Here is a 16,041-nt window from a genome sequence, read left to right as displayed (position 1 = left end):
GTTGAGTGGTTTAAGCATATTCTTTATGAGAGACCTTTGGGATCAAAGAATACATTTTCAATAGTTATCATGTGTGATAGTCAAGTCACATTAGCAAAGACATACAATGAAGTATACAATGGGAAGTCTAAACATATGAGTCTGACACACGACTATATTAGAAAATTAATCAAGAGTGAAATAATTTCCCTAAATTATGTTAAGTAAATTGAGAATTTAACGGATCCTTTAACTAAACCTTTAAATAGAGATTTAATAATATCTACTTCGAGTAAGATGGAATTGAAACTCTTAAAATAAAAGATTCACCAATGATGGCAACTCTACCCGTCATTACTTAAAATGTAATTCTAGGGTTTAAAGTGTAATAATAAGTCGTGAATAGTTTCAACATTATAAAATCCTCAATAACCCTATCCTAATAATATAATGTTGGTTGTTACTTAAATGAGGGTTGAGCTTTAAGCTCTTAATGAAATTCAGTACTAAAGTACAAGTATAATTTAAAGTAACAAAAAAACTAGTAGAATTTCACCTAGATGAATTTTGCGGTGGTGTCGCTTCAATAAAGAGTTAGAGTTTTTCTCTTAAAAGTTTGTTGAATAGGATGAGTGTAATGTCATATTAGCACTAAACGATATTGAGGAACTTAAGAACATGTAATACTTGTGTGTGTTATTACCGATATTGTTACAAGAAATGATTGATTCAAAGCTTTCTTGCAACCTTTAATTTCAACTTTACTTTATTTGAATTACACTATGGTTAGATTTAAATAGAAAGATATCTAATCTTTATATATAAAGTATTGTATATTTTGAATCAAAAATTTTACTAAATATTGAACAAATGGGAGATTGTTGAAATTACCATTCAAAATCAATAAAATTGGCTTTGGAATAAAAATGGATTAGGAGGTCGAAACTTTGACCCATGAGACCGCATAGGCCTTTGTGGCTTGGGGTCGCATAAAGACATGCAAGGCTTATATGCCCTACAAGTGATTAACCTATGCGACCACATAGGTTTAGAACTAAAAAATAGTCGTAAAGGCTGGTTTTTGTTTGAATTCTTGGTGGTATATGGTGAAAAGCTTATATCTTTTCATGGTTTTTTGGCACTATTTCTTGAGTGTTAATTGAACATGATAGAATATCACATCAAACACATAGTTTAACAACTTGAGATCAAATATTCATTTCAAAAGATAGAATTTATATTATTTCCTTCATATTCAAATTTCTTTCAAAGTGTTCTCAAAGTTTTCATGGAAAACACAAAGTGCTTAAGTGATTTTCTATTACAATGTTTGATTATCCTTCAAACCATTTGTCAATATTCCTTTAAGCATCAAATTCAATCTGAGAGGGACAAATATTGTTTGATGGAAACGAATTTGGTGTTTAAGCCTTTATGTTTAATTCATAAGTTCCTGCTTCTATTATTTGTTTTTTCCATCCCTTTTGTGGGGAAACATTTTTCCAACAAAACTTATGTACCTAGAAAGACCTATGTGACCAGCAGCATAAGGTTAAGATAGGAAAAAGAATTCTCAGATAAATGCAGGGCCCAGTACTTGCAGCGGGGCCTATCTTACAAATATTGCATTGCTAACAATGAAGCACAAATTCTACCAGCATCAGATCAATGATCTTCGAAAAAGTAGCAGATCCTTTCTGATCCGCGTCTTTCGTCATCTGATTGTTAAAATCATGATTCATCAAGTAGTAGCCATTCAACCATAATGCAAAACAAAAGCATAGCATAATCTTAAGCGCTTATACTTGGAACTAGATTTGGCAAGATCAATGTATTAGGATTAGGTAGAATCCTTTTCAAGGTCAAACACCAGTGAATCTCTTGATACCAAGAACAATGGCCATTTCTCGTGCTCCTTAATTAGTATATCCTCATAACATGTATTTAATTTAAAAACATATTTCACGGTCTCGAGGATGAAAAGTGGACACATCTTCAAGAAAGATTCATAAGGGTTTTTGCATATTGCTGTTGAATTTGAAGTAATTAATATTTGCAGATTCTGTATGAAAAATTCAAGACTGAAAAAGTCAATGTTCTGTAGCGCCTAACATTATTCAAATGACTCAAAATATGACAGATTATAATAAACATTTTTTTCAAGTTTTCACGAGACGATATTTAGTCACTGATTCAATAGTAGCAGTGGTTTTTGTCACATGCAAATATTTCCATGTTTTCCCCTTCATTTTAGAGGTCTCTGTTACGCTAACGGTGTACTTTTCGATGAGATAAAGAGTATGTTTTTGAAAATTTTAATATTATGATTTGAAGAATTTTAAATCAGCTTCTAAAATAAAAAAATAAGACATGTTTTTGGGAATTTGGAACTTCAGCTATCGTCCATCGTCAAACAATTCCACCTTGTTTGGGACCATAAATTAAATAAATATCAAGCAAAGAAAAAGTTTTACAGAAAAACGTGAAGTTCATCAGTCCTAGGCAGGGTCGAAGCCAGAAAATATTTTCAATGCAGGCATAATTTAATCCAGGGGCAGACCCACATGTGGTCAAATGACCCCACAAAATTTTGCCCTTTTTTTTTGTTTTAACAATCTATTTTGATGCACTCGTCGAGATGTCAAATAAAGTCAAAATATTACATTCTTAATATCATTTCGAAGTGTTCATGGCCTAATTTTTTACTCATTAATGGCATGCGAAGTGATCAACATAGCAAAAGTTATGACATGTTAAAGTAGGTTTGAAACTAGTATTTTGATAATTTCGATAATATCCTAACTTTAAAAATTCGTTTGCGATCATGTGTTATCTGAATCCACAAATCGTCTATGTCATGTAAAAGTTTGTTTCGAAAACTACATCTTTTTCATATCAAATGGTTAAAACGGATATCGAAAATAGTTAAATATGAATCAAACGTACGCCTCAAAAAAGATGTCTAACTCGTTTTTTCTTTTAAAAAATTCAATTAATTATTATTTTTGCACGATAAATTTTTCAATATAATTTATATCTTTCATTCAGAAGTCTTACATGAAATATAACGTAAATTTTTTAGGATCGTTACGGATTAAATGCAATTTGAATTACTTTTGAATTATATTTGCTTTAAATTTAAATTTCATTTACTTCCTGAATTAAATTTGAATTTTATTTCAATTCATTTAATTTCTATATTCTATTTAATTTACTCAATGTTAGCTCAGCATTTGCCAAACTTTATAAATAGCAAAATTTATTTAATAATATTAATAATTATGTAGTTATACGACGTTTTCAAATTGTCAAAATACATATAAACTTTTTTCATTGATATTATGTTGTTTATTAAAAAAATTATTTTTAAAATTTTGACCCCATAATATTAAAGGTCTAGGTCCGTCCCTGATTTAACCCATGTCGAACATTGTGTTTTGATCGTGAATTTAATGATGATAAAACTATAAAACAAAATCATGGGTTTCGCCCTAAAAATAAAACACATGTGAATTAAAACATGCTTTTATTCCACCTCCCCTATTGATTTAAAAAAAAAAAAAAATTGTTTGGGCCTAAAATTTCAGTGCGGGCATAACGTGGCTCCACCACTAGTCCTAGGGGTGTAAGCGGTTCGATTTTACCAATTTTTGACAAATTTTCAAACCAAACCGTTTAAACTGGTTTGAGAGAAACTCAAACATAAACCAAACCATTTTGAACAGTTTGAAAAAATTCAAACCTAAATCTAATGGTTTGATCCGGTTTTAAACAGCCGATTTCGTCGTATATTTTTTTGTCTGTCTATTTTTACGACATCAAAATTTTTGGGACAAAAAAAAATGAAAATTTGGACCATTATCCCCACAAGTCCAATCGCATTTGTTGACATGTTATTTTATACGTGGGACCCAGCCTCCTCTCCAACGATCAATTTTCTCATTATAATAACATGGAATATATGGCTCGAACATGAGCTAAATATATCAACTATAAATTTAAATATCTACTAAATCAAAGTAAAATCACAATAAACTAAAACATTATTTTTTTTTTTCCATTTTTGTTTACCTTTAATAGTTTAATAACGTTATGATAATGGTACAATACAAGTCTACTAAACAAGATATAAAGCCCAAAAAACATATTGATATTCAACAAGATCTCGTGATCATCATATCTGAAAATAAGGTTATTGGTTAGACAAAGAGAATAACCAACCACAATAATAAAGCAATTGTTTATAATATCTAAACATAACAATTACACAAACTTACGTTTGTATGTTGTTACAAAACGCATTTAATTTCAGATTCTTATCTCATTTTGCTCAAAAATATTGTTGATTTGAAACTTTATTCGTAGCAAATATTATCTCCAAAGACCTAGGATCTCTTTGTCTCCGATTTAGTATAATGGACTACAATTCAACTTTGAAGAGGCGTAAAAAATCTGAAGAAGAAGAGTGTATGGTGCTGGTGGCTCAAAAGTGTGTCGGGTGTCAGAGGAAAATGGTTTTTGATAGAGTATGTTAGTTTTGAGGTTATTAGATATAAATTAGGATTATTAGGTAATAATAATATATATGTATTAGAAAATTAGAAATTGACAAAAATACTTACAAATGATAAAACTATTGAATTTACATATTTGGATGAATTTTCAAAAAAAATTCATTTTTTCATTTTTTTATTTTTATATATTTTTTGCCGGTTCGGTTTAGTTTTAAACCGTAATTGAAATTCTCAAACATAAACCAAACCATTTTGACTGGTTTGGTTTGGTTCAAAACCATTTCGTTGACCAGATCCACGTGGCACCAAACCGACGGTTTCTAAAATGAGATTTCGGTTCGATTTTTTCAATTTTGCGATTTTTCCTTACATCCCTAATCAGTCCAACGTTGAGAAGGAAGATTGTGGTAGTATTTTACTCAAAAAGAAGAGGCCAAAGCTAAAATTAGTAGAAACATTTTTCTGGTATAATAAGAGGCTGCATACTATTGTCCCACGACAATCCATAATTTACATTTCACATTAACTTTGATTGAAAATTGTGATGTTAAGGGTGTAAATATAAGATGCTTAGTTGAACAAGGAATTGAGTACAAAGAATGTAAAGAGGACACAATCAATACAAATTAATTGTTAACGTGAAAGTGAGTTATCCCAGAATAACGTCTAATGTAAACAAAAAGAAAGCATCCAAAATAATAAAAGACGCCGTGAAATGTGGAATCGCACAAATTATATTCTTAGAGTCATTCCTCAGTTGTAGTTTTCCACAATTTTGAGAAACCAGTAGCAACTCAACTCAATTAGGAGTCGATGCACAATGAAGGTTCGACTATCACTAAAAACACGTGCCAATTGTTGGTTAATCCATCGTCTCCAACAAAATATAAAAATTCCCCCAAAAAAAGGGGAAGAAAAAAATGGTCTTCATACAAGTTATAACAATAACTTAAAACTGAAACAGCCTCTACATTCAGACAAGTGGAGGATACTGCTTGGCCTGCTGACGAACCCTCTTCTTGTATTCCACAACATCCTGCATATGTTTCAAAAAGAGTCAGTAAATGAATGATGATATCAATCCTAAACCACCTTTCTCTTCATTAAACATGGCACCGGCTTTTCTATTTTAAGTACATGTGGATTAGATTCGTGACATGATCAATCCCATAATGGAGATCAGTTTTCCTCCATTGGTTGCTTTCATTAAAATTCATGCCTTATTGTCTAATACCGCCACATGCACAAATGGGAGAGTGGGAGGCGCAACGTGATTTTAATATGCTTATGACAAACTCCCGACATTGTATTCTAATTTTCAAAAAATTCAGGTCAGGCTCGATACCTGAAGGAACAAATGATACCCTTCCGTCTGAGCTGGATCAGCAGGGTTTGGCTGATCCAACAAATCCTGAATGCCAACTAAAATTTGCTTCACTGTAATGGCAGGTCGCCACCCCTAGGATTAAAAGAAAAAGACATAACTATTGAGAGTAATAAATCAGAAATAGTAGGTCAACATATAAATGGTAGCACAATGCAATATACTTACACTATCTTCATTGAGAATTGAGAGGCAAACAGTTCCAGATGGATAAACATTTGGATGAAAGAAACCTTGAGGGAATTTACACTTTGGTGGCTTGCTTGGATAGTCTTCATTAAAATTCATAGTCAGTGGGTAATAACCGCCCTCCCAATCAGTCTGCAGAAGTACACATGATTTAACATAGTTGTTACCAAGTTACAATGGCAATGTGACAGTGGTGTAAATGAAGAAGGTTTTCCAAATCTATTTGACACTTGTATTAAAGCAGACCAAATAACATGAGCTAAGACTTTTTTATTGAGTCAGTTGAGTGTTTAAACTCAGATAAACAAACAACCATTGCACATCAATCCAAACTCATACCAGTTCCCTTAACATAACCTAGGGTATACAAGTTAGTCTCGTGCACAAGTTTCGAGCGCAAGTAGGAATGGGGCATGCTCTAGCTAATAACCGTGCAAAGCCATTTGAAATTCGGTTTCTTTATCCAGAACCATTCTAGTTGGTACCAAAAAAATGAACCGAATCAATTCCAGTGGGGTGTATTTCGGTTATGTTTGGGATTTAAGGCTAAGAAATGGACTAGATTAGGTGTGGAGACATCAATTTTCATTAGATCTACCAACCAATAAAATTTAAAAATTATTTAAAAGTCAGAAAAATGAAGAAAACGAACATGACATGTCCGATTCTCAAGTTGATTATTAAAACCAAGAACTGGACCATTGGACAAGCTCTAAGTTTGGGATACTCAGAATTTATATTTTGTTTCTTTGGAACAAAACTGAACTGGGTGCTCCAGTTCATTCGTTTTCATGGAAATTTGCAAATATCTCGAAGTGCTAGATTTACCAAGTTATTAACTGACAAAATGTGCACATGACAGTATATGGTTTCTCTTTAACATGATTACATTATTTAACTGTAAATTAGTGTCTACCTTAATGGCCTGTTCAATGTGAAAATTGAACTGTTCATTCAATTTTCATGTGAACCAGAGAGAAGAAGAATTAAGAATTTGGAAAAGAAAATGTAGGGAGAAATAAGAATAATTTTAACATTGCTGAGTACTCAAATCAATCATCTACATTATTCAGAAATGCTAGTCCTATTTATAGAATTTCAAATAATGGGGGCCAAATGGGGGGCTAATTATCGACTTTGATTTGGATTAAAATCCAGAATTTAACCTATACCAAACAAGGAATCTAGAATTTAATCCATACCAAACAGGGGCCAAACAGCACAAGTTCTTGCTGATTTAAACCTTTAGGCATCAACATTCGTAGATTTCATCGATCGGGATAAAAATTAGAATTTAGTAACTTTTGATAAAAATTAATTAAATATGTAGTTGAGAAGTTATGGATCTCATGAAATATGTGATTAGAATTAATTGTCGATTTTTATTTAGATTAAAAATTTAATCCCTATCAAATACCAACAGGAAAAACTGTTGGGAGAAAATGAACAAGGATGCCTCATTTACTAGGTTATGTCATTTACTAGGTTATGTCGAATGTCTTACTTTAATCTATAATTCATAAGTCCCATTTGTCTTCTCCTTCAAAACATTTCCTATCATTCCTAAATTTTTTCCATCTACCTCTTCCTTTCTCTGTCTCTTACGTAGTAGGTGCATCCAACCAACTTCGAAGAATGATAGGCCCCCATTTGATGTACGTAAGCTCAATGCAGGAAGAAGCAAGGGAAGTAGCTGCATTGTAATTGCATGGAATTTATATCCACAGCTTAATAGTCTGTTATCTTTACAGCCTTTTTCTATTATTTCAATTAGTTGTGGGCGTGGGGGTGGGGGTGGGGGTGTTACCGGAACGTTCTGGAATAAAGTAAGCACCAATGGAGGCATTCAGAAATTGGGAGTGTGTGAGGGAGAGAACGAGCCTCTAGAAAGCTTGATGATATCTTGTAATTTCATTTCTAGTTGCACACAATACTACAGCAATACAAATACATTTTCCTGTCATCTACATAAATATAATCATTATAAACTACAAGTTTCCATTATGTTCATCAGTATCAAACAATACAAATGCAGCTGCCTATTTTTTGCTAGATTGTAGGGCATTCCATCAATTGCCTCAGGGTTCTATCAATTGGTATCAGGATAGTACCTCGGTAAATAACTGCAAAGAAAAAAAGGGGACCGATTGGGATTCGGAATTGTGGAGGAACGTATGAATGGGGTTAGTAGTGACTTGCATAGAGAATTTGCATCTGTGAAAGGAGATCTACAAAAATTGAATCTCACAGAGAGGAAGATGGTTATAGTTTTGGAGAGGCTTTCAACGTTTGAGCATCAAAATGCTGCTGTGGAAATTTGGGAATAGAGTTCATCACCTACCTGATCCGACTGTTGAAGAGAAGGAACCAGCATGTAGTAATCATCCAGTTCACTCAGCTCATTGTGATGATCAATTTGAGCAACAGAATGAAGTCGCGAAGAAAATTCGCCATGAGAGTTGCGGTAAATAGAAATGATGCTGGCGATATCTGGAAGATTGGGTTTTCCGAGCTGACAATACTGGTGCAATTAATCAGTCGTTGAACTATGTTTGCAACAACAGTTCGTTTCCAATTTACTTAAACTTACTTCTTTTGGAAAAGTCAAATTTTAATTTGAATGTTATGAGGTCGGTGGCTTATGGATGGATGATCAGATAAGATACAAATTAATAACCGATGGAATTCGAAAAATCACAAAATAAAAAAGGCGAACATGATCACTTTTTTCTTGTTTCATTTGATCTGTTTAAATCATCTCCAAATAGCAATATTAGATTGATTACAATTCTATATATTACATCTACTATATAAGTTCCCAAGGAATTAATTAGAGGAATGTTTCCAATAAAAATGGTTTATTCTTGCATATTCCTCCTAGTTTTCCAAATTAATCCCCAGATACATATAATTCAAAAGAATATATGAGTGATTCATACACAACATCTCTTCCTTTTATCAATGGTTAATTGATACCCTTCCACAAATAATTGCAATTCTACTTCTTGATCAGTATCTTCAATTTTTGGGAACTTATAAAGCGCAATTTCACATGTCCAGTGTTGAATGTGTTAAAGTTCAACATGCATCCAAATCGGATGGAGTGGCCACGCGAGAATGTTCATCATCCTAGGATTTAAGCAAGTCAATTATATCACCGACATCAAGACTGTGATTGTTACTAAAGAAAAGAAGTGCAATGCTACTTGTTAACACCATTAACAGAAACAGAGGAGTTATGTGGTCATTTCAAAATGCAGTAAGATATGAAGGAGAAGTGGCAGGAATTCTTCGACGGTTCATTTTCCATTTCAAAATCAAGTCATGCAACATCCTGTTACTAGAAACGACAAACTATCCATTATCTAAATATGAAACATGGCTATCTGGGAGATACGTGGTCAATGTTCAAAACATTCTGCAGTAAACTATGTTGGACCAAATCCAACCTTTTGCAGTCTAACCGCAAGTTTATCAGAAACAATTCAACCATCACCAGCAAAATAGCATTACGCAATAAATAAATCAACGTCACACATAACAGTATCTCTCACAGAGTCTCGAACAAGTATATGAACTCAGTTTATCTCCCTCAACAATCTTAAATAATATCTTTAATTTCATAAAAAGGCTATTCAACAATTAATGGTAAATTTGAATAGGAAACCTTCTTACGAAGAAAACATAAATTTTTCCCAAATTTTACCCTGGTCAAACCCTACTTATCAATAGCATAGTTTTCCCAATTAATGCAAATTAAAAGTGAAAAGGAGAAATAACATCTTTGAAATACTTACTCCCGGTTTACCAGGGATTGTGCAGTGCCACACCATCAAGTTCACTGTGCCATCAGGAAGTGTCTCCGGCTTAGCCACAAAACCCTGCGCCAAAAAAACATTAACCTAATCATACACGAATCAAAGATTATTAAGAATACGTATATTTCTCGTACATGAGGGTGGTTTTTGCGCCAGGCTTTGCGTTCCTCCGCCAGTCGTCCACGCGCAATACCACCAGACATTCTTCTCCAAGAAATTCCTTCAACAACAATTTTTGCAGCGAAATTCAGTGGACCAACAACCTTATAATTATTGTACGACTGCGGCTGACTTTTAAAAGGAGAGTTTTATTTATTTATCTAATCTATAAATTTCTTTTGAAGTGAATCACGCCGAAGAAGTGACGGACGGTTGAGATTGTATGGCATAGGGGTGAATGACGCGTGAAGTAGACGACAATGCCAAAAGCTTTGGATTGTTCACAAGAGGATTTTTGCCTGATTTGGAGGAGTGAAGTCGTGCCAGAACTGTCCTATAATAATTCATTTTTATAGAAATGAAAATGAAAAATATAATCATTATGAACTCGACACAAGAGATAAAAATTTAAATTTGATAATTTGATGTGATGAATAACGATCATATTTTTCATTTTAATGCAGAAAAAATGGGAAACAAACAGAGGCTAAAATTAGAAGTTTGTTTAAGCTAATTTTTTGTCGAAAATAAATTTTGGGATAGTATTTTGATGAAGAATGTCGAAATAAAATAATGATATTTTATTGTGATTGAAAATAGAAGGAAAAAATATATTTTGAAAATAATAAGACCAAACAAGGGCTAGGATATATTTTATATAGAATAACTCAAAATGTAACAATTATTGTCGCACACCTATTTTGTTTCTTTCTTTTACTACAATTCAACGTTACACACCTACTTTACTCTCTTATCACGTTGATATCGTCCCATTAAGTTTTTTTCGATTTAGAGGCACAAAATTTATGATTAAATTATTTATTCTGTTAAATGTTTTAAAATTATTTTGTCAATACAAATGATTTGATTTACAAGTCTTTATTCAATTAAGACTTTGTTTGTCTTCCTTTCTTTCATATTTTATCACATTATTTTTTTTACAGTACTCATTTTTAACCACACATTCTTCATTAAAATAATATTTCACGTAAATCAAAACTTTTTTTTAACTACATTTCAACGTCAATCACTATTTCATAATACATAACACACAAATAATGGAGCATAAACAAGCACTAAATAACTTTTAATGCTAAGTGCTAACTTGGGTAGTAGTAGTCCCCTTAATCTCTCCTTTTTTTTTTTTTTTTTAAACAAGTACCATTAATCTTATAGCCTATTCGAACTAGTTTAACTTGTACATTAAATAAATTAAAATTTAAGCGATTATAAATTGTGAATCTAATGTATAAATAATAATTTAATAGTAGGAATAAATAAAAAATATGTTAGACCAAAAGTGATTATGAAAAATAACTTCCCAAGCATGCTCTAAGGTAAGTTAAAATTTTAGTGATTATAGCTTACAGATCCTAAAAATTTAAATAATAAATAGGTAATCGAGGATCCTATAAAGTGTGTGAATAAAAAGTAAATTTAACCTTAAATAACTAAATTATAATCATTTTCCAAACATGCTGTTGGTCAAGTCAGTGGCCGAACCATAAGACAACTATGTCTAGCAACAATGATCCATGGTTAACAGGAACACAAATCAGTTCAATTTGGAGGACAGGCCTAGTACATTTCCCAAACTTTGGCATAATTTACCTCGTACCAAAAATTGCAGCAATGGCACGTTGTGATTGGATTTACTCGTAATCACAAGCCTGGAGCACATAATTGATCACTAAGCTCAGTTCTGCAAAAATTTACATGAGATAATTTATTGGCAGGTTTCAAAATTTGATTCAGAAGTATCATTTCTATGAATCCCGTGTGGTATCATCCATTATCTCCTTTATATTTGTAATCATCTTCAACACTTGCCACATTGTTGGCCTTTGCTCAGGCAAAGTCAAGCTACAGATGCTAGCCACCTCGACTAGCATTCTGAGTCGAGCATCCTCTTCAGTATCATCTTCCCTCATTGCTCTAACCCAATCTGGCATATCAGAAGGGGCAAGGAATGGATGCTGGGCCGGTGGTTTTCCGGTCAACAGTTCTAGTAAGAGGATGCCAAAAGCATATACATCAGACTTGGTGGTGGCTTGACGTGAAGATTCGCGAATTTCAGGAGCCTTGTAGCCTGCAGAATCGGGATCATCGTCTGAGGAAATATCTGCAAGATTGGCGAGGCAATAGTCTGTGACGCAAGCCTCAAAATCGGATCCGAGCAAAACATTGGTTGATTTTAGATTTCCATGAACAAACTTGGATGCTTGGTTTATGTAGGCTAGGCCCTGGGCTACATCTTCTGCTATCTTCAAACAGGATGTCCAATGAAGAGGCTTTGCACGATCTGACCTTGAACCTGAAAGGCACATTTTAAAGGAGGCATTAGAAATACAACATTGAAGGATTCTCATCCATGAATCTTATGATACCAAGAAGTAATGAAAACTCGAGCTCAATAATTGCCATTCAAAGAATTTAAGAAATGAACAATGCACTAACACTGCAGAATCCATATGATTTCCTATCATAAACTCATTTCAAAAAATTGAAAGATCTCATGAAATTTGACGTGAAAGCATCAAAATGTTGGCAACAAACTTGGTTTTCACGCCACAAATTCCTTAGTTTTGTTTTTGTTGATTGCAGTAAAATCCCGAGCCTCGCATTATGATATTGCAAGAAGATTCATAGTAGCCGTAGCTTTGATGCACTGCCCACTTCTACTTTAGCCCCCATTCAGTTCCCCCTATATTTATTGAGTTCGACCATCATAAATACTAAATAGTAGTAGAGATATGTTCGCATCATGACATTTTGTTCCGAATCAATGAATACAGAATCGACTGGCAGATTCTCATTCGTTACAACTTGGATTGCTCTGATGGAGGAAACTTTCTGAGTTAGACCAAACTCGACCTCCAAATCATCTGGATGGAATGTATTTATTATGAAAGCGGGTGTTCACTAAAGAAAAACGTGCTAAACAAATTCAGTCCTTGAACAAAAGCCTGAGATTGTTCCACAATTCCATCAAATAGGATTATGTAATATATCGAAGCCTTTGATAAAGGGTCGTCCTAGTCAAACAGCGTATTATCATTCAGGTGCGAAAATTGCTTCTTATTGATGCAAGAAATTAGTAAACAAGCCCATATAAGAGCCTAGTAGTAGCAGCCTTTATTGCGACAAGGAAAGCTAAATCCCATCTCCAACTAGACCACTCGACCGATCAATCTATCTCGGATGCCTCCATGCCTTTCTCTTAATTAATCTCTTTCGGAAGAGTGCACTAGGTTAACTGTTTAAGATAACAACACCAGTGCTAATACTTAAGGGTTGCAATTGCAACACTCGATATGAATCATAGCACGAGAAATTTGTTCTCCACATTATGACAAAAAATAACTAACTGCTAATTACAATTACTATGCAATATCACTATCGAATCGAAGCCAAGTTCTTTTGAAAGGTATTCCGTCAAATACCGACAGCCTCTAACTAGGCAATCGGCCCGGCCTGGCCCGGCCCCGGTTATTCTATATACTATTTGTGTCATATGATTGTTCAATAATCAATATGGTGGGCACCTAAATTAACGAGCATAGTGACAGACATCTCACCTTTAGACCCTACAAAAGCAAAGCATGTTACTCCCATGGTGTCAAACAATAACATATCAGCTTGACTCTGACAAACCACCATTGTCGGAATTAGCCAGTGGGAACCCATTTTCCAATCACAATAAAAAAAGTTTCTACAACACTAATTGAACCACTAAAATACACTCTAGCTCCAATCACATTCCGAAAAGAAAGAAAAAGAAAAAGAAAAAGTTCTTTCAGCAACTCTCGCCATAACCCTGTCTCAATCCACTGGTCCACCACTTCATATCAAAATCTCACAAGACAGTGAAAGGAAAAATTCTTGATTATCACATAAAGACTTGGGCGTTCCAAAGAAAGAAAGAAATTCTAAGATTTATGTCCTAATCCAAAACTCAATTAGTCGAACTGGAGAAATGAACAAACAAAATTGAATTTGCAATTTATCGTAAAAGCAAGGAGTTAGAGAGGTAACCATGAATAAGATTGAACAGGCTGCCATTGGGCTGATAATCGAAAATGATCAACCTTTCTTGTTTAGCCTGAAAATAAGCTCTAATAGGAATTAAATTGGGATGCCTCAACACGCCAACGGCCTCCATCTGCTGCTCAAATGCTTCAGCACTTGTAATGGCAGTCTTACATGCATCCAATCTCTTTACAGAGACTACCAAATTAGTCCCCATTGCGGCTTTATACGTCGTCCCAATCGTACCCCTCCCAAGCAATTCGGCTGAAGCCCCCATTAATTGTTCCAAACTGTATGATTCTTCTTCCCCAGAGCAAAAAATTAAGCTCCCACTTTTCATTACTTGTGGTTTCTCTGAACTTTTCATATTCTTTATTTCACTTTCAGCATTTGCACTTTCATCTTCAAGTGAAAATGAATTTGTGTCTCTTTGACCTTTATTATCTGTAGTTGCATCAGCAAAATATTTTTCTTCTTTTGCTATTGCTTCAATTTCTTCTTTCTCTTCTTTTCGCTTTTTGATTAGAGCAAAGAGGCACAAAACTGCTGCTGTTAGAATTAAAGCTCCAGCAACACAGCCTAAAACTACTCCAACCTTTTTGTGATGATTCCTTTGAGATGAAGGCGAAAGGGCAGTTAATCCCTGCTGCGATTGAGCATTCTGTAGTAGCGGTGAAGGCGGCGGGGAAGAATCTGGGGCTGCGCCACCACCTGATGTAACATTAAAGAACGGCGAACCGGAACATGGCTTGTTGATATTCTCGCCGCAGAGACTAGGATTGTTTAAAAATGAAATTATCTTGAACTTTTTGAGAGTTGGGGTAACTGGTATAGGACCGGTGAGGTTATTACTCGAGACATTAAAGACGTCTAACATAGTTTGATTCAGTGGTGGAATGGACCCATAAAACCGGTTGGAATCGAGGCGGAGATAGCTCAAGCGGTCTAAAACCGTCAGGGTTTCAGGCAGCAAACCGGTAAAATTGTTTTGAGACAAATCAAGAATCACTAGCAGGTGGAGGGACAAAAGGGAGAGAGGAAATGTTCCTGAAAAATAGTTATTGTCAAGAAACAAAGTTTTCAGGTTGGTTAACGAGGAAAGATCCGGGAGGGGTCCTGCGAGCGAGTTGTTTTTGAGACTCAGCACTCGAAGCTGGTCAAGACGAGTGAGGGTGGCGGCGGGCAAGGTGCCTCGGAGGCCAAAACTCTGCACAATGTAGCGTACTACACGACCTTGAGCACATTTGACACCTTGCCATGTACAGTAATCAAACCGTTCGTTTATGGTGTAGAGAAGCTTATTATCAAGGTCAGCTTTGGACTTGAAGGAAAGGAGAGAAACTGCATCAGGTGAAAGGGAAGCAAGTGCGTTAGCATCAGCGCCACCGCTTCTGGCGGCGGTGGTTCGTGCCAGAATCAGTACTAGTAAGAAAAAATGAAGCAGTTTCATCATTGCTAGAAAAGGAGGAAGTAGAAACTATTGGGGCTTGTTTTAGTTCTTCTCAAGTGTTCCATTTTGAAGGAAAAATGGGTGGTTTCCGGCGGAAGAAATGCGCAGCAGCTGGCGAAGAACGTGGTAAGAAAAATATTGGGAACTATTTTTTGGTCTTTGTTTTGGAATTGGTCCGTGTGTTCTAATTCTACATTTTGCAGATGCTAACGTGATTTGTGCTGATAATTTTTATTTTCTTCGTCTCTGCTGCAAAGAATTTGATTTAAACATACCATAAAGTTGAGGTGCTTTTGAACAAATATTCTAGTTGGATGAATTATTGGAGAATGAAACATTGTTTATACAGGATAGTTTTCACATTAGACATCACGGAGACGTAACTTTGAAACAGTATGTATAAAAAACCTAAGGGTTAATTGTTCCAATGGCCATTGAATTTATGCTTATATCATCGATTGCTCGCTACGATTTAAGACATCGAGCTTTGATCATTAAAATTATTAAAACGTTGGACGT

General features: G+C 34.4%; 2 protein-coding genes across 2 annotated transcripts; both read right to left on the bottom strand.

Annotated features, from left to right (window-relative positions):
• Positions 1 to 5,204: 5,204 nt before the first annotated feature.
• On the bottom strand, positions 5,205 to 10,254 carry LOC111401003 (SUMO-conjugating enzyme SCE1). Its single transcript, XM_023028516.1, has 5 exons — positions 10,019 to 10,254; positions 9,864 to 9,947; positions 6,046 to 6,198; positions 5,839 to 5,952; positions 5,205 to 5,529 (listed from the first exon to the last, which is right to left on the bottom strand). The coding sequence occupies exons 1-5, from the start codon at positions 10,085 to 10,087 to the stop codon at positions 5,467 to 5,469; spliced, it is 483 nt and encodes a 160-aa protein (XP_022884284.1). The 5' UTR covers positions 10,088 to 10,254; the 3' UTR covers positions 5,205 to 5,466.
• A 1,307-nt stretch (positions 10,255 to 11,561) lies between these two features.
• On the bottom strand, positions 11,562 to 15,828 carry LOC111401002 (probable inactive receptor kinase At5g67200). Its single transcript, XM_023028515.1, has 2 exons — positions 14,079 to 15,828; positions 11,562 to 12,357 (listed from the first exon to the last, which is right to left on the bottom strand). The coding sequence occupies exons 1-2, from the start codon at positions 15,523 to 15,525 to the stop codon at positions 11,810 to 11,812; spliced, it is 1,995 nt and encodes a 664-aa protein (XP_022884283.1). The 5' UTR covers positions 15,526 to 15,828; the 3' UTR covers positions 11,562 to 11,809.
• Positions 15,829 to 16,041: the final 213 nt, after the last annotated feature.

Source organism: Olea europaea, chromosome 10 (genome assembly GCF_002742605.1).
Source record: "Olea europaea var. sylvestris chromosome 10, O_europaea_v1, whole genome shotgun sequence".
NCBI lineage: Eukaryota > Viridiplantae > Streptophyta > Magnoliopsida > Lamiales > Oleaceae > Olea > Olea europaea.
This window is presented reverse-complemented; position numbering and strand designations above follow the sequence as displayed.

Coding starts and splice junctions, on each gene's coding strand:
- LOC111401003 (XM_023028516.1), bottom strand. CDS start 10,087: ATGTCTGGTGGTATTGCGCGTGGACGACTGGCGGAGGAACGCAAAGCC. Junction 9,948..10,018: donor GGCGCAAAAACCACCCTCAT/GTACGAGAAATA, acceptor TTTTTGGCGCAG/GGTTTTGTGGCTAAGCCGGA. Junction 6,199..9,863: donor CAATCCCTGGTAAACCGGGA/GTAAGTATTTCA, acceptor GTACTTCTGCAG/ACTGATTGGGAGGGCGGTTA.
- LOC111401002 (XM_023028515.1), bottom strand. CDS start 15,525: ATGATGAAACTGCTTCATTTTTTCTTACTAGTACTGATTCTGGCACGA. Junction 12,358..14,078: donor CCTGTTCAATCTTATTCATG/GTTACCTCTCTA, acceptor TGTGCCTTTCAG/GTTCAAGGTCAGATCGTGCA.